General features: G+C 35.5%; 1 protein-coding gene and 1 pseudogene across 2 annotated transcripts; both read left to right on the forward strand.

Moving 5' to 3' along the window:
* The first annotated feature begins 1,229 nt into the window (after positions 1 to 1,229).
* On the forward strand, positions 1,230 to 2,691 carry LOC103404929 (signal recognition particle subunit SRP54 2 pseudogene; annotated as a pseudogene).
* A 10,888-nt stretch (positions 2,692 to 13,579) lies between these two features.
* Positions 13,580 to 17,833, forward strand: LOC103404820 (probable beta-1,3-galactosyltransferase 2). Of its 2 annotated transcripts, none has more exons than XM_008343789.4 (11): positions 13,580 to 14,272; positions 14,699 to 14,795; positions 14,934 to 14,998; positions 15,091 to 15,299; positions 15,401 to 15,464; positions 15,982 to 16,054; positions 16,168 to 16,288; positions 16,576 to 16,663; positions 16,770 to 16,895; positions 16,998 to 17,107; positions 17,242 to 17,833. In XM_008343789.4, the coding sequence occupies exons 1-11, from the start codon at positions 14,160 to 14,162 to the stop codon at positions 17,391 to 17,393; spliced, it is 1,218 nt and encodes a 405-aa protein (XP_008342011.1). In that variant the 5' UTR covers positions 13,580 to 14,159; the 3' UTR covers positions 17,394 to 17,833. The 2 variants fall into 2 exon arrangements, with proteins under 2 accessions (XP_008342011.1, XP_008342010.1); XM_008343788.4 differs by having other exon boundaries at positions 13,732 to 14,272; positions 14,925 to 14,998.
* The last annotated feature ends 1,558 nt before the right edge of the window (positions 17,834 to 19,391 follow it).

Here is a 19,391-nt window from a genome sequence, read left to right on the forward strand (position 1 = left end):
GGTTATACTCTCTTTACAAAGTTGATCCTCTGATTTGATCTCCGTAAATGTAAAGTGTGTATGTGTTGTTGATCCAAAGGTCGTGATGACTTGATCAACGGATGGCGCGAGGTTTTGGCTCTTGGCAATGGAAAAATCGGCACGTGTAGCAATGTTTGTTGATTCTTCTCAAGAATGATGAAGAATGTAGAGTTTTCTAAATCTTCTAATTGTTTGGGAATTTGGGGTTTGAGAGCTTTAGAGCTTCGGGGTCTGGGTATGAATGATTTTCTGGACTATTTTCCTTATCTTGGTCTTGGAGCCTCATATTTATAGTCTTTAGGCTTTGCCTACAAAAGAACCAAGACTTGATGTGTGTCTTGGTTCGTAATTTGACTCCTCTAATTAATTCAAATAAATTAATTTGTTTGATTTAAATTAAAACTAATTGAAGAAATATTCCTTTTTTTTTATTTTTTGTGAAATGTCGCCATATGTCCTTCTTGATGGCTTGTCTGATTTTGTTGAGTCATGTGTCCAACGTACGATTTGTGAGATACATGGTGCATACCACATAAGTCCTAATATGTCGAAACTTTAACGTGTTGGTGAACATTTACTTCACCAAAATTTTGATGTCTACACCTTATTCCTTAGTGGATTCTTTAACCAACTGTGTGCCAATGAATTTTATCTATTATGTGTAGGATTTTACCACGTAAAAGAAATAGTGTGTCATTTGTTCTTTTTATCAGCATATTTCTTTTTTATTCTTCATAGTACCTCATCTGATATTTTAATTGAGGTTGTTTATCTTTTGGGTTTGGATTCTAACATCTACCCGCGTTTTCAATTTATAATTACGAATTATGTATAATCAGGCATTGTATATGCGCTTGCACCCGACCTAAGAACAAATACAAATTGAAAAATATTCTGTGTGCTTGCACATGGATTAGGTTTAAAATTTATCGAAATAATTTACGGTTAGGAGAAGGAAACAAATTAAAGTTTAAACTCCTGGCATCCTATCCAGCTTGGTGAATTAGTGACATGACAATATCTCTCCCAACGAGGATAGGAAGGGAGATTACTTGAAGACCAAGAAATTCAAAACTATAAATAGAACTCTCAAAAGACAACACAAACTCATCGAAAACTTGAACTCTAAGCTATCTTGACCTTCAACTTTCTGCCAAACCCAACCAAAACTCACAACCAAGCCAAACCGATCAATCACACAACCAACAATGGTGTTGGCGGAATTAGGTGGGAGCATAACCCGTGCCCTCCAGCAGATGATCAAGGCGACGGTGGTCGACGAGAAGGTTCTGAACGACTGCCTCAACGAAATCAGCCGCGCTCTGCTCCAATCCGACGTCCAATTCAACCTTGTTCGCGACATGCAGATCAACATTAAAAAGATTGTCAATCTGTCCGATCTCGCTGCCGGTCACAACAAGCGCAAGATCATTCAGCAAGCCGTGTTCGATCAACTCTGCCAAATGCTGCAAGATCCAGCAGGGAAACTCGATCAGCTTGTACCCAAAAATGGGAAGAAACCGGGTCAAGTTGTCATGTTTGTTGGTTTACAAGGGTCTGGAAAAACCACAACGTGTACAAAATACGCGTATTATCATAAGAACAAAGGTTGGAAACCCGCCTTAGTGTGTGCGGACACATTCAGAGCTGGCGCTTTCGATCAGCTGAAGCAAAACGCTGCCAAGGCTAAGGTTCCGTTTTATGGAAGTTACACAGAGATGGACCCTGTAAAGATTGCTGTTGAAGGTGTGGAGAGGTTAAAAAACGATCAGAACAATAATGTTGATCTCGTAGTTGTGGATACTAGTGGGAGGCACAAGCAAGAAGCTGCTCTTTTTGAAGAGATGCGTCAACTTTCCGAAGCAATTAGTCCGGACCTTGTTGTGTTTGTTATGGATGCGAGTATTGGTCAGTCTGCTTTTCATCAAGCGCAAGCGTTTAAGCAAAGCGTTACTGTTGGAGCTGTCATTGTTACAAAAATGGATGGTCACGCAAAGGGTGGCGGCGCTCTTAGCGCTGTTGCAGCAACAAAGAGTCCTGTCATATTTATTGGAACGGGAGAGCATATGGATCAGTTGGAAGCCTTCGATGTGAAACCCTTTTGTCCGGCGTCTGTTAGGCATGGGGGACTTGTCTGGACTTGTGAACAAGATTAGCGAAGCTGTTCCAATGGATCAATGCGCAGAGATTACAGAAAAGATCTTACAGGGCGGATTTACAATAAGGACTATGCAAGTGTGGTTTCAGACCATGCTAAACGTCGGCACACCTAGCCAGCTCGCTTCGATGCTGCCTGCAGAATGTACGAGCCGGTTATTTCCTGCAGGAATTAGTGATGATCGGGAAAGTCAGAGACAGATGAAGCAGTTCTTGGTCATGATGGATTCGATGACAGCTCAAGAGTTGGATAGCCCGAACCTCAAGATAAGCGAGTTGCGGATAAAACGGATAGCACAAGGTTCTGGTCATCAAGTTAGACAAGTAGAAGAGCTGATTAAAGCGTGCAAAGCTGCTAGCAAGAATTTTAGCAAGAGGAAAGCGCTGCTTCGGAGTTTGAACAGCGGCGACATGCGTGAGTTAACCCGGAATATGAGTAGTAATCCGCAGCTGCTCAACCAGATTGGGGGCATGGGTGGTTTGAGGAGCTTGATGAATCTGGGGAGGCTGTAACTAGTAGTGTTTTGGTAAAAAAATGAATTGGATTTTTGTGGTGTTGTGGCTTTTGATTAATTAGACTAATAACTGATATCTTTTGTGCCTTTCTCCATGTTTATTTGGGTGTTGTTTCATTTAAGTTTGGATATTCCCGCTGATTAATAAGTTACAAGCCACTTATTAGTCCTACGGTCTGTTGGTATCGATCATAAACATTCAGTAGATGAAGCCTTCTTGACTGGATTGTAGACGCTAAATTTGCCGAAGTCCCTCCTAGCACTGGAAAAAACAGTGCCCGTTATCAACCCCTTGCACAAAGGAACAAAATTTCAGCAGCTAAACGTAATTATAAAATAAATTGCGTCAAGCATAGACAAAAAGCGGAGGGAGATATGACGATGACGATGACGATGTGATGGTGCCACGACATGTATCCAAAGCAGCATTAACTTCCATATGTGATATAATTAGCACTACAAGAAATGTGCCTGGGCCGCTGGGCGTTATATCCCAGCCGGCAGGTAAAAAAAAAACGAGGATGAACAGATTCAATGAACACTTGTCTCCACCTTTGGCAAAATTGAGAAATACCATCTTCGCCATATTCCTTTAGCAGATGATCCACAACTTGCTTGCCAGAAGTGACATTTCTGATCTATGTTTACGTTCAGAAGTTGCCCCATCTGCGGCATGACCAAATGTAACTGATCCATTCGGTGTATCTCTACTCTCACCATCACCATCAGCATTTACAACAGATACAAAATGACAATCAGCAACTCCACTCATGTCTGAGTTCATGTTCTTCTCAACAACAGCAAAAGCTTCTTCTTCAGTCCCCAAATCACCATGCTTCACCATGAAAGTATCTCCATTTTCTGTTCCGGTAAATGCTTCTGCTTCAGTGGTGCATGAATCACGTAGAGCAGGGGTGGAGCCATAAAGGGACTAGAATGGTCGCAGGCCTACCTTGACATCTTTTTCACACATAAACAATGAGAGTTATCCCCTTAATTTTCAAAGATTTTTCAAGGTATTAGAGCCCTAACAAAAATCTTTGCCTTATTCCTTTAATGGGTTCGATTTGAGGTTGGTGGCTCTTAATGCAATTAACCAACGTCACAGTCAATTTTGAAGGACTCAGGTGATCAAAAGAGGGAGAGAGAGGAAGTAGGCAAGAGAGCTGGTTTTTATTTTTATTTTTTATTTAATTCCTTGAAGTCTTTTAATACTGTTACTTTTGCTTTTTTTTTTTCTTCCTTTTTTTATCTGTTCCCCTCCTCATTCCTTTCTTCTTCCACTAAGGGACTTTTATTTTTAATTTGAGTCATGATAATATAGGGTTGAGTTGAGGAAGAGGATGACAAGAACGACATCGTACTAAACCCAAATGATGGTGGTTTGTAGTTAGAACATGGCATATCCTTATTTTTCTTAAATCAGAAGAGCGTTTTAGGTGAGACTTTTGGCCCCTCCTGAGCCTAGCTCCGCCACTGACGTAGAGTATCAGCTTCCGATGCGTTCACAATGGCAGATGTGGACCTGGTAACTGTATTTTTCTCCTGCTCCGCATCTGGTTGAATACTCCCCTTAGAATGCATTAAAGAAAGTCCTTTTTTCTTCTCAAAGCGTCTTCTCTCGTTGGGACTCATGCCAACCAGCAAAGCCCTTTCTAAATCTTCCTCCGATATTTGCCTCCCTCCATAATTTTTCATTGCTATCTGCATAGCGAATAGATTAAATGCACACACACACAAGCTCCTAAACTAACAAACCAACAATACTACAAACCACTGATGTTAAAAATTTAAAATCACACACCAACAGTAGTAAAACGTTTGATGTAAAAACCAACTTAAAATCAATACAATAATTTGGCGGCACTTTTGAGTAATACGACGAGTCGCTTGTGTGCCTCGGGCTTCATTGCATCCGACAATGGTCCATTGGGCCGTACGGTTTATTAGGCTTAGAAAATTTTGATAAAATAGCGACAGCATTTCATTTCTTTTCAAAAGGGAATTACAGTACACATTACATCAAAGCTTCTTCCAATAAAATATCAGAGATCAGGCCCGGGGTACTCGATCCCAAGGACAAATAAACAAATTCGAAAGAAGAGCATAACGCGCTAGTTGATGGGCAGTCCTATTTGCTTGACGACGAACATGGGTAAAAATAGCTCCAGTGATAGAGGCAATTAGAGCCTTTGAATCCTCCATTATATGCCCAATGGTATGGTAGACAGATTGAGAGAAGATTCGTTTAGCGCTGTCACAATCTAAAGAGAATCACTTTCTAAAATAAAATTTTGAAAATCCCTTCGAGTCGTCAAAGTGAGACCTACACGTCCACAATTATTTTTTCAGTGCAGATAGGACATTACAAGTCTACAATGTCACTGATTTTCAAGGCAATGATGTATGGTTTCTTACAAGTGTTAAATGAGTTTGAAGAGGATCGTTTAGAGTTGTGCTATTTATAGTGTGGGTATAGGACTAGGAAAGATTTTTCAGTTTGTAGAAAATACGGTCACTATACCGTGTCATAATACAAGTGTTTGCTTACATGAAAAAATGATTTTCAACCACTTGTATTATGATACTCGTATATATGAACTGTATTCTCAACACACTAAAAATTTTCTCCAGAAGAGACTCTCATATGTTGCAGATCTTACAGTGTTAAGACTCATATATAAACAACTTTCTCAAGCAACATTGTAAGGTTAACTTAGAGCATGCACACCTCACGACCGCGGCAATTTGCTTTTTCCTTTTAATTTATATCTTAAATTGTTTATATAAACATATAGATGTCAATTGTATAAAATACACAATTAAGGAAAACAAAGCAAAATACCATTCATGAACTCAAATTTCTCTATTTTAAGGGTAGTATTATTCACACACTTGTTTGACCTCTTACACACTCTTGTTACTTTGTTTTTTTTTTATCTTCTTCAATTGATTCGACGGTCAAAAATTGAAAGAAATATGTGAGAGATAAAAATGAGTGTGCAAATAACATCATCATATTTTAATAATCGAAAAGAATCAACAATCTGCTGCAGCGGCGCTTTCATTTATTTTTTTTAAAACTCAGCGGCGCTTTCATTGGCCGGGCCCAACAGCTTATAAATAATTTGCTTCCATTCCATGAAATAACAATAAAAGAAAAAATGGATTGGGAATTAAACAACATGATGATATTGTTTTGGTTTCGTGTGGGAATAAGTGGGTGAAGACTTAAGACTCCATGAGTTGATGCCATCTCTGGATGGATCCAGATCCTCTCCGGATCTAAGGATCCTGAGCCTAGGGATCAATTGATCCAGCCCGCTGACATTTGATCCAACGATTACAATTATTATAACTTTTAATGGGACCCCCTGTTTATAGCCGTTGGATCAAATTTCAACAGGCCAGATCAATTGATCTATAGGCTCAGAATCCTTTGATCCGGATAGGATATGGATCCATCTCTTGACAATGACATCGAAATGAATGGCAAGCTTGGCCCTATTCTTTGTCCTTCCCTGCTCCTTACAAAATAAAATTTTCTGAGTGAGATATCAACTGAGTCGTCGACCCATGTTATAATTTATAACACAGAGAAGTATGCCATATAGTACTACGATCATGTGGCATTTTTTTTAACTTGTAAGTGAGAGGTCTTATGTTTGATTTTCATCAAAAACAAATTTGAACCACATTATTACTAGCTCATTGTAAAGTTTAGTACACTGCTCCATTATTTAGTGTAGATAATATTATTTATTCAAAATAAAAAAACGAAAAATAGACAAAATTTGTTCGCCTTGTGCACTCTTGCCTTCCAAATATTGCTTGACATTATGTTTCTTTTTTTCACTTTTTTTACATTATTTTGAAATTCAAATTCTTAAAGATACAAAAACCAGAAGCTAGGGTTCAACAACAACAAAAAAAAAAGGAAAAAAAACAAAAAAAAGAAGCTTAAAGTAAACAATGGATGGGAGGGAATAAAGGGAACTGCAGATGGCACATGTGTATGGGCCTGCAGACATAAAGCAGTGGATGGAAGATGGTGGCCCACTCTAGATGGGGCATTAATGCTGCCATTAAGGAGGCCCAGTTTTATATCTGTGGGACATACCTGCCCTCATGGGCCTGCCGCCTTCATGAGAGAGAGAGAGAGAGAGAGAGAGAGAGAGAGTGTGTGTGTGTGTGTGTGTGGCAACTCGGAGTATGATTTGTAGTATGGTAGTATGGTTTAACAACTCCATTTCAGCTAACATTGATGTGTTTAATAATGAAAGCACAACTACTAAGATTGCACAATCTTCGGTTTTCTTTTTGGGTAATATTCCATTATTATTTAATTATTTTGCAGGAGTGTGGAAACTTCTCGAACTAAAGACCTTAGTGAGTGTAGGGGTATGAATAATTTCTAATCGTTAATGCATATGAACTCTATGGTTGAACTCACATGCATTTAGTTAGAAATCAATCATACGTGAGTGAGTGACTAATATAAGCATTTCTATTATGAAAACGGAAGTTCCTTTACAATTCTAAAATGTGTATGACACTAGCAAATGATTTATTTTTAAATTTTATGGTATGCTAGAAAATGTGAAAAAAAAAATCAACAATTAGGGTAAGAGATGACGGAATAAAAGAATTTTGGTTTGAATCTTTGTGCGCATTTCCAATCAGATCAGGGAGAAATACCACGTTAAACAATGACTCTAAAAACTTATGATACTAGAAAATATATTAACTTGTATCATTCCTCACACAAACTCAACCAAATCGAAATACCATGTTAGACAAGACAAATAATAATGACTCTGAAAGCTAGCTGAAGTTGCTAAAAAAATGTCAACAATGTATATCAAACTTGCACCCTCCATCGCACGCATACCACATATTACATACAAATAGGTGACCTGTATATGATGTGTATGAAGCCGACAAATTAAATCAAACTAACAATTAGCATCTTGGAATTTTGTGAGCCTTTATGAGGTATAGTCCAATTTTGCTTGATTATTGACTTAGGTCCAATGGCTCATTGTACACATCAGCTTATTTTTATTCTCCTGCCAAATTTATCCCTAAAATGACTAATTAAGTAATTAATATACTATTAATTTTTTTTTATTTATGATGATTTTTAATCCTTATTCATAGGATTATCTTATGCTTAATGATCGGATTAAGTATAGGAATTTAAATCTCTTTAATATTCTTTCATCCTCCAAAACGTTTCCTATTCTTCCTTCTCTTTCTCCCTCACGATGTCTCCTTCTCATCCCTCACGATATCTTCTTTTTTTTCCCTCCTCCCTGCTCCCAAGCATAGATGATCAAAGATGTCCAACCTCAAATTTCTATAGTTGGTTTGATTTGTAGAATTTAGCCAATCTTGTATGCTTTGATTTTTTATTTTTTCATATTTCTCTGTTTTTTATTTTTTATTTTTTGTCTATTCTAAAACTCTTTCTTTCCTCTTTGTGTTTTACTCCCTCAACGCCATCTTTTTATTCATCATTTTCTATGGATCTTCTTGGTATATATATCAAAATTTTTTTCTAATCTACCTCTGTGTGTTTTAAACTACCTGTATCATGGATAAATTGTATTATCTACCTATCACACATTATTGATAATCTATCTCAAGTTAATTGTGTTTGTCTACATGTATCATAGGTTATCTTGTTCTGTCTACCTTATACCATGGATTAATAGTGCGCACACACACATTATTTCTTGATATTCTAATTCAAATTAAAAGTATTTATCTACCTATACCATAGGTTTTTGTTCATTGCTTATATCACAGGGTTTTGTTCATAGTCTACCTATATCACATGTTTTTGTTCATAGGTTTTTTATATATCATTCATTTCAACTTAAGTCGTGGGTTTATAGTCATACCCATGAACTTACTTTTAAATTTTTTCCTTAAATAGTGGCTAGATTGAGGAATTCGAAGATTCAAATTTGAGTAAATAATGCATAAATTAGGAAATTTAAATATATATTTATTTTTACTATAAAGGGAAAAACGGGAATAAGATGAGATCAATTAGACCTAAACTGGTAAGAACATTTAACTGGACTCAATCAAAAGTAGCTGATTTTTTTGGACTTGGATATAAATGCCCTAAAAAAAAGGGAACTTTAACGAAAAGCACCCGGTACTGTTCACTTTAACGAAAAACCACATTTTTACACTAAAAAGTCAATCTTGGTACTATTCACTTTACCCTTTATTTTGTCCTTATCATTAAAACTTAAAGTTTTCAAGCCTTTTTCATTAGTTTTCCTTAAAAATAATGCTATAGCTTCCTTTGCAAATTGGCAAAAATGGCAGAAAGTATAATTTTCATGGTACAGAAATACCCCTTGGCTTCATGAGAAAGACTTGTGTAGTTCTGTTGGCTTGGATAAATGGGATGCACCTGCAACTGCACCAACCAGTCTCGTGCAATGGCGGTTGCTTAGAGTAGGAGAGAATATGAACTGCATGAAGTGGTGGTGCAGTAAAGCGACAGGGCATCCTTTTCCAAGCAAACATATCCCCCAACCGATCTCAACATCGCACCTTATTTTCTTTCTCTTTTCTTTCTTAATTTTGCAATTTTTTATACATGATTAGTTCATTTATTTGTTAGACAAAAGCTATAACTGTGGGGATGAATTGAATATAAAATTATTCATTAAAAATGATCACTCTAATGTATGATTTTATACCACACTTACAATTGTATGAATAATATGAAAATTATTAGAACTTTACCTAAAGAGTAGAAACAAATCAAATTAAGTGTAAAAAAAAATTCCATAACAATCTTAGGTTCGATTCTCGTCAAAGGCGAATTTGAACCACATTATTGTTAGTCTATTGTGAAGCTTAGTCCACTCCCCCACCTCTTTAATATAGATAATATCATTGTTTAAGTAAAAAATTCAAACAATAGTACATGTTTTCTAGACAATACAATATGCATGTTGCTTGCACCTTTTCTCTAATATGATATATAACTTTGGTTGCAATTGCCAATGGAAAGATCTTAAAAGAGTGATTGGCTTTGCATGTTTCGTGTTTCGAAACACTTTTTATTGTCCCTTGATAATGTTTGTGCATGAATAATTGGTCCATATTGTAAATAACTTAATATCTTAACAACATGGCTGCTCCGATGGGAGGCATGACGGCTTGAGTTCACAAGGTTGTCTTCTACTCTCTTCAAACAAAAGTGTTCTAGCAAGAAGTAGGGTTTGCTTAGAATGAAACTTTTTTTTAGAGCAGGGACATCCTTAATACGGTAAGTAGGGTTCCTCTAAAACCGCATATTATAGTTAACCGAGAGATACACAAAATCACCATTTAACATAAATATTGTTCCACCATGTACAATATGTCTTACTTAATTAGGAAACCAAATAGTCAACTAATGTATCTCCGTTCTATGATTCTTGTCAATCAATATAAATCACTATCAAAGTCAAATGAATTAAAGATCAAGTTACCCGACTTTCAATTAATTCGATTATCATAATAATTGACAACTCAAGATGAATCTTACACATATGCACTTACTGTTACACTAGCATCACCATTTTTTCTCTCTTAAATACTTCCAAACAGAAAATGATAAAGAAAAAAAAACTGGATCCCCCAAAAAGTGATCAACAACTCACCATTTTCTATTGGAACGCATTCATCACACTTTTAAAATAGTTGAAAAATAATTCAAGCAATAAAATTACGTTTCGTTGAAGGAAATGTTACACTCATAAAACATACTTATTAAGAAACTAATTTTACAGCTGATTATTTGATTAAGTTTGGTTATAATCATGAATTAGACGATCACAATTGCGAATCTGTTGATGGCGGACTACTTTAGAAAATAAAAAAGTTCTGCAAGTTCAAATTAGTGCATTCTTGTTATGTTTGGATTTTGCTCCTAATTAATTGTTCACCCAATGAAAAGAATGTTTAACTTTAACTTCAATTCAAGATGTCATAATTGTTATAAACAAAAATAAAAAATTGGTTCTTTTGTCCTTTCTTAAAGAGAAAAATAAAACTTCACTGTAAGAGTAGGGATGGCTTATTAGCATGATTGATTCACTGTTTATGGAAGTAGTACTTGAGTATTTTTCAAACTTCAAGTTTAACTAAGCTAAATTTATTAAGTTTTAATCATACGTTTTGGGTTCGAAATTTCTCTATTTCGAATTATCGTAACACTTTCAAACTCTTCTCTTTCATTATAAAAAAGAAAAAAACTAAACTTATTAAGTTTTGAGTTCTAATGAGCTTATTATTTGGTCCAAACCGACCAATAGCGAAACTGCCAACTAAACTGAATCTTAACTCTGAGTTTCCAGTAATAAAAAAAATCAATTGGGTTTTGTTCAGATATAATTTGAGGGTTAATCCAAGAACCATTATACCAACACATTAACCAAATTGAAACCCAGCTAATTAATTTGCTCTCCTGAAAGAAGCAGATAGGATGTCCAGCCCTCTGTAACGTGGAAATACTCAATAATAACACGTGACACGTGGCCCTAGTCCCATGCAGACTTTTGCAGTTTCCCCGTGAGTTGGAGCACCACATGTCACATAATTAATGGACAACGTTAAGATCCTATTAATCATATCGCGCCACGTAACAGATGTTTAGATCTGATAGCGTATACTTGCTACTTTTTCAGCCTAATCTTCATTTGAAAGCGCTTTCAAATTTACTAAAATTGTTTTTGATAAGAGTGTTTTTGGATCAAATTTTCAATAAAAATGTAAATGAAACATACAAAAACATAACTAGTTTTTCAGGCAAGAAACACTTCAAGTAATTTTGATACCCAAAAACACTTTAAGCTATTTTAAAAACACTGTTAAACGAGTCCTAACTTGTTGCCTTTGGCTTCTCTTTTTGTGTAGAAACTAGGTTCTTATCATCAGCTTAAGAGATTCTCATAATTTTTAAGTGCTTCTTTCCCCCTATTATTTTATTGTTTTCATATGATGATTATAAAATAAAAGGAAAAGTAATGAAAATGGTTTGAAAAGTTTGAGTTTTAACGATAAAGACAAAATAAAAGGTAAAATGAATAGTAACATGATTGACTTTTTAGTGTAAAAATATGATTTTTTGTTAAAGTGAACAGTACCGACAACTTTTCGTTAAAGTTCTCTAAAATAAAAGCCCTCACAAATCTCAATTCATGATTCATGAACCACAATTATAGCTAAATTTTTGTTGTTCTTTTTCAAATGTCCCTCCAAATTCAAATTCTTCGATTTGAAAGTCTTTCCTCTTTTCTTTGTCCTCTCTTTACCAATAAATTTTAAATATTTTTCTGTTAATTAAATATGAGAATTAAGAAATGCTTGTGATTTACAATGTGCTTAATCGGAATGGTATGATAACTTTTTAGTTTTATTAGGTTCAATCCTAATCATATAGTTCAATAATACTAGAAATATCAGCTTATTCTTATTATACTAAATTTTGTTTATTTTTGTTAGTCTAGCATGAATTAGTCGTTAGCTTAATTAGGCGTGTAATAAGTTGAAACTACAAGAAAAAATGACTATGGAGACTAATTTTTTTTTGGGAACTTTAACGAAAAGCACCCGATACTGTTCACTTTAACGAAAAACCACATTTTTACACTAAAAAGTCAATCATGGTACTATTCACTTTACCCTTTATTTTGTCCTTATCATTAAAACTCAAAGTTTTCAAGCCATTTTCATTAGTTTTTTTTTTTCTCTCGGCCAAACTGTTGTTACGTCGGCTAATCTTTCCCCGATGAAATAATTTCGTGCGAAACTCGATCCAACAATATCCAATTTCAAAAAATTATGAGTTTAGAATTATATAATATATATATATATATATATATATATATATATGTTATAGGCCACCATTATTTACAATTGTGTGGATTAATTAAGAGTAATTATTTACTAAACCTAAATTATGGTCCTTCCTTAAAGCCAATTTCAAAACATATTTAGTATAACACATTTAATCATGCCCTTTCCTTAAAAAAACGCAAATAACATTAGATGCAATGGTTTTAACCTTTTAGTTGAATTTCATGAGGTAAAAGTTCTTCTTGTGATATTAGAAAGTCATGATAAAACCCTAAACGGCAATAATTTGTGTAACAAACTCTCCAAACTTGTCGAATGCATTACTAACATTATCATATATTGTGCATTATTAGTTGTTCAAACATAGTAATTAACGATTTATGAGCACCACAAGTGGGGGTTTAAAATTACTTAATTTAGGCCTTCGTAATGATCCTATGTGCATTATTAAACTCAACCAACATTATTATGTGGTCAAAAATGGATGGAAGAATACTTGCATTTTAGGAAAGGTCAACGTGCTATTGCGAGTTGCAAGTCTTTAGGAAAGAAAATGGATTCCAATGATCACCCAATTTCTTTATGTATTTGTCTACTTGATTGTTTAATGGGTAATGTCCATGGTCAACTCTACTAAGGATCACTTGGTAGATGCTTGTAACACTATAATTCTTGAATTATGCTACAAAAAGTCGTCCACACATGTATGTGTGTGGGCTGTACATTAGTTAAGAGTCAATCATGCACTTGTCAACGTTAATAACAACATTACTCTAAATTATGTAAAGTATATAGTTATCCATCTATGCTTCGAACACTGCACCCAAATGGTGTAGCAAGACTTAAGTGAGACAAGAAAATCAAATCTAAGACCTGAAATGCAAAAGTGAATACTCTTAACTACTTGAACTATGAATATCTCGTAGATTAATAATATGTCCATAAAAACATCATTCATTACTTGGCTACGATTGCATATCTTTATAAAGCTTATGGAAAAAGACTCTCAATCTACTTCAAAAGAAACCTTCATACGCATCTCACAATGTGAAGTGTGAACCATAAACCACATTTTCTCCATGTGGCTGCGAGTGAAGAGAACATGTCGACTGTCTGCATGGTCCTACTCCCACCCAATATATATGTGCTGTAGGAAGAAGAAAGTGAACTAAAAAATATTGGGAGAGAGAGAAGAAAAAAAAAAATGTTCAAGGGCAATAATGTGATTTCAGGACCTGTTACTCAGGTCATTTAGCAAGGAAGAAGTTGGGAGGTACCGTTTGGTAATTTAGTCTTTAAGTTCAACAGCAGTTAGTGAGTCATCTCTCACTACCGTTCAACGTCCCGTGCCTGCAAAGTAGAGTTTCTAGAGAGAGAGAGAGAGAAGAGAGAGGAGGGCAAAGGGATTAAGAAAGGAACAAAACAAATGACAAGTTAAAAAAAAGCACTCTGTTCTGTTCTGATTCTCTCGCACTTTCAAAACAGTGCTGTTTCGTCTTCTTCTTCTTCTTCTTCTTCTTCCACATTCTTTCATGGGTTTTGCTTCAAAAAGCTGATTGTTTTGGAAGCAGAAGAGAATTGGGGGAGAAGAAGATGTCTTGGAAAAGCAGAGGAGACCCATCTGCTTCTAGAAGTTTTATTTCTCAGAAATGGACCCTTTTTCTTTGTTTAAGCTGCTTCTGTGCTGGAATGTTCTTCACCAATAGGTACTATTGCTTTTGAACAATTTTAATATGTTACCATCACTTTTTTCGAATTGTTCAAAATTATCTGCTTCTGGGTTTTGAACCAATCGGTTATTTATACTTGCTTCTGTAATGGGTTCGAGCCAGTTTCCTAAAATGGCTACTCAATTGGAAAGTGTTTATTTATTAACTTTCTATTTTTAGATCTATGAACACTGGTCGTTATTGGTTTTGATGTTGGATATGAATATTGTTAAATTTGTGATCTTTTTTGTTCTAATTAGCTGGATGATTCTGAATTTTCAATCTTTTTTATGGTTAATTATTTTCTGAGTTTGATTAAACATGCATGAATTTCTCAGGAGATATTTCGGTTTAGTTTAAGGATGAAAATTTGGTTGTTGTGATGTCATGAGATTTTGATGAAAATTTATGTGCTGGTTGCAGAATGTGGACTATTCCAGAAAGTAAGGGTATCACAAGGAGAACAGCTATGGAAGAAGAAACATTAAACTTAGTTTCCGAGGGTTGCAATCCGAAATCTGTAATGTCTTCCCTCTTAACTTAATTTTGTATCATCCCGAGATTCGTTATTGGCTAATGTATTAAAATTTGTATATCATGTTCCTCATCTGAAGTTTTCTTCTATGTTTATCTGATTTGGTGCTTTTAGTTGAATCAGAAGGAGGTACAGCGCGAAAATAAGGACATCTTCGGGGAGGTTTATAAGACTCATAATGCTATACAGTATGTTACTGCTCTCTCGTACAAGAACATAATGTTTCACGATTTTGGTTAATTAACTTAATTTCTAAGTTTTCGATTGTGTGCTGAAATAGGACATTAGATAAGACTATTTCAAATTTAGAGATGGAATTAGCTGCAGCAAGGGCAACACAGGAGTCAATACGTAGTGGCTCTCCATTATCAGGAGACTCAAAGACTGATTCAACCGGGAAGAGAAGGTATCTGATGGTTGTTGGAATTAATACTGCTTTTAGCAGCCGGAAAAGAAGAGATTCAGTTCGTGCTACGTGGATGCCACAAGGTACATAAATGGATTCCCTAATTCCTTCATTGTTGTTTTCTATTGGATTTGTTTACATCTGTTATCTGATTACTTTTGCTTATGCAAAACATGAATTATAGGCGAGAAACGAAAGAGGCTGGAGGAAGAGAAGGGTATCATCATTCGCTTTGTCATTGGTCATAGGTGACTGTTTAATCTTTGTTCTTGCTAGTTAATGTTAAATAGGAGGGTTCCTATGCATTCTTTGCATGCGACATATTACCTTTTGTGGTCTGCTAGAATAGAATTCATCGCAGATGTAGTTTAAGTCATTGATCTGCTAGGCTGCAGTCTGTCGAATACTTATGCCTGAATGCATTGGTTCCCATTCAGTTATAGCTGATGGAAGCCAAGACTATACTTCTGCCGTTTACAATATATCACAACTCCGTGTTATTGAACACCCTTATTTCATAAAAAGCATGAATGCTGTAGTGTTGGTAATTGAAAGGTATCCATGTAATCACAAAACAAAATTTTCTTTGAGTCTAAAAATCAGTGTTTGTCGGTTGTACTTGTACATGTATGAAGTAGCAGTACGTTCTCTATTTCTTTCAAGCCTCCATAATCTAGATGCCTTACTAGGTTCAACTTAAAATTCCTATGTCTTGGGATTATTGGGATTAATTGAATTTACGAGTTTTTACCGTTCCTTGTCTAGTGCCACGTCAGGAGGTATTCTAGATAGAGCTGTTGAAGCAGAGGGCAGAAAGCATGGAGATATCCTGAGGCTGGTAATGTCCATTAGTTGTTCTTCTGTTGTTATTGCGCTCTTCGTTCCACATGTATGCTTGCAGATCACTTGAGTCTTGAACATAACATGTTCATCTCTATGCCTCTTTCACAGGACCATGTTGAAGGGTACCTCGAATTGTCGGCCAAGACAAAGATATATTTTGCTACTGCTGTTGCTACGTGGGATGCAGATTTTTATGTCAAAGTTGATGATGATGTCCACGTAAATATTGGTAATTTAAAACTTCTTTTACAATGATAAGCATTTTTCGTATGATACCATTGTCCACGATGACATAAAAAGTGAAAGAACTAGGTTTCTTTTCCATTTGAGAAACATATGGATACATACCAAATTGGTAGTCTCTTTCACACTACTTAGGTTCTTCACCCTTTGTGAAAACTCTTTATGTCATTTTAAGCTTGCAAGATCTTACTGGATGGCCAACTTGGGTGTACCTAGACTTGGTAGAGCAATTTATTCATCTCACTGTGCCCATCTGTTTTCAATTTTCTGCAGCGACACTAGGAGAAACACTAGTCAGACACCGAAAGAAACAGCACCTCTACATTGGATGCATGAAATCTGGTCCTGTTCTAGCACAGAAGTAAGCCAGTGCTTATAATTGTTTTTTAATTTATCTTTTCCTTTTGTGCTTAGATGATTTTTTAGAAAGTAACTGACTTTGTGTTCTTGACTATTTGATCGTACAGGGGAGTGAGATATCATGAACCCGAGTATTGGAAATTTGGTGAACCAGGAAACAAGTACTTCCGTCATGCTACCGGACAGCTGTATGCTATATCAAAAGATTTGGCTACGTATATATCAATAAACCAGTAAGTTTCAAACTTTAAGGATGGATATTGAAATACATGTTCTGTTTAAAACATTATTTTCTATTATTGCACTTATGATGCTCATTTGTATGCATTTGTCAGGCATGTCCTACACAAGTACGCTAACGAGGATGTCTCACTGGGAGCTTGGTTTATTGGACTCGATGTGCAGCATATTGATGACCGGAGACTATGTTGCGGCACCCCACCCGGTAAGTTGTACTCCTCATTCAAAATTATCATGGTACTAATGAACTTTCAAGTTATTTTGAATGTAAAAATAAGAGCACATGCTTGTTCATATTGTAGAATTATTTAAGTTCTAATGGAGACTTGTTTGCTGCAGATTGTGAGTGGAAGGCTCAGGCTGGCAACATCTGTGTTGCTTCATTTGATTGGACCTGCAGTGGGATTTGTAAGTCAGCCGAGAGAATCAAGGAAGTCCACCGCCGGTGTGGGGAAGGCGAAAACGCCTTGTGGAGTGCTACTTTCAAATAGGCCGCTCGAACCTCTTCCAACCTCGGGAAGACTTTTCGAGCTGCAGTATAAAGGCGGGTGTGCTAGTCTTTTTTTCTTTGTTCATTTTCCTTCTGTACTGAAATATAGAGAATTACAACATCAAAAAATATTTATAGAGAGAGAGAGAGAGAGAGAGAGAGAGAGAGAGAGAGAGAGAGAGAGAGAGGTTGCTGTGTGGATCAACTCCATTTTAATAGAGGATATCGGCCACAATGAAGCAGCTGCTAAATTGAAAATAGAGGGGGCCCCAACCCATACGATTCTTTGAGAGGCTTGAAGAGCCAACCTGTAAGTTACAGTTCTTCTACGGCAACAAATGCAACAATAAATATGCATATCTTTCTGGGAGCTTTTACAGCCTTTCTTGTACAATCTTGTTTCCCTTGGTATATGAATATGAACATACATATTAATTTGAATTGATGTCTTTCCCAGTTATCTTGTGACTCATCTGACACGATCCGTGTCTCCACCGTTGTTTTCGGCACGTTCTTGCGTATATTGCCGTGTGAGTTAGAGCACTCATCGCGTGCTTAATGAGTGACATGTAATCAATGCTTACTTACACGGCGGGAATAAACACCTATGGTGTCATCCAGGTTTTTCCTCTTGTTTTAAAAAAAAATATTGTGTAGTGTTACGTATTGAAAGAGATGGACAAAAGAACATTACAACGGTTACACGGCAGAATCTCTCTCAGATTTTCAATAATAACAATGCCCCTTCTGTAATTGTAATTTACATGAAAAAATATCAAACGTCCAAAACAAAAACCAACAGGGCACACGAAGGACTAATTAATCCGACACTATCTTTTTTCTTTTCTGCCAAATATGACAGAGAAACTTAAGAAGTAACTGGGCTGAAATGAATCACAGAACTTCGTGGTCTATTAATAGAATTTCGTGGTCTATAATCAAAACTGTATTATAAATTATTATGTAAAAATCATCGTTGTAAAAAATTAATTAAAACTAAGATCGTTAAATCAATTAATTGTAGCAAATAGATAGATTGTTCGTAATACTTTTACTAAATCCATCCATCTGTTTTTATATAGTTTGAAGACTACATGATTTTAGTTTTAATTAATTTTGTAAAAATGATCTTTACAAATTTTTTTATAATATGAGTAATTTTGATTATAAGTACGAAATTTTATGAATATGTCACGATGTATTTTAGAGAGAAGTTCCCTTCAATCCTTAAGAGCCAAGTCTTTCTCTTTAACTTGGAAGTTGCCACACATAAGAAACTTGAAGTGTTGCTTTCATGCCTATTTCAGATGCTGAAATCGATGGTTCGAATTTGCTTTCTATAAAGACACAAGATCGATCTTTCTTATCTTACTTTTCACAAGCATGTATTTGGATGCTAACTAGAAAAAGACACAAATTTGAAAACGACTTCATTTGCATTAGTATTAGAATTAGCAATTACCTTTGCTAGGATTTTACAATAGGGATTTTCTAGTATGGACATAAAATGGGATCCATGACTGTTACGCTATGGTTGAATTATGGAAATAAACTTGAAATTTAGATAAAAGTCAGAATTTATAAATTGACATGCATTAATTCTGTTGTCTGGATTCATAATAAAAATTTAGAATTTTTCGTGTGAAAAAAAAATTGGAATTTGTGACCTCCAATTCTTAAGTTTAAATTTCATATAAATATGCGTCATTTTCTATCTTCTATAAGTGGGAGCTTAAAAATTAAAAAATTAAAAAAAAAGACTCAACCATGAGTAGCTACATACCACTTCTTGTCACTACCACCACCACCGCCACCACCCACCATTATCATCACCATCATAGATGCCCCACCACCTCCACCCACGTCATCACTGACGCCGCCATCACCCACCATCATCGTCGCTGTCGTCATCCCCAATACTAGCACATTTCATAACTACTATCTTTTATTTATATATTAATGACTCTTTACATACATATGATTATGTATTCTAATTTCA

This window comes from Malus domestica, chromosome 17 (genome assembly GCF_042453785.1).
Source record: "Malus domestica chromosome 17, GDT2T_hap1".
NCBI classification, from domain to species: Eukaryota; Viridiplantae; Streptophyta; class Magnoliopsida; order Rosales; family Rosaceae; genus Malus; species Malus domestica.

What these genes read in the sequence shown, in the direction of transcription:
- LOC103404820 (XM_008343788.4), top strand. Translation starts at nt 14,160, where the DNA reads ATGTCTTGGAAAAGCAGAGGAGACCCATCTGCTTCTAGAAGTTTTATT. An exon ending in AAGACTCATAATGCTATACA is followed by an intron (nt 14,999 to 15,090) that starts GTATGTTACTGC and finishes GTGCTGAAATAG; the next exon opens with GACATTAGATAAGACTATTT. An exon ending in TGCTACGTGGATGCCACAAG is followed by an intron (nt 15,300 to 15,400) that starts GTACATAAATGG and finishes CATGAATTATAG; the next exon opens with GCGAGAAACGAAAGAGGCTG.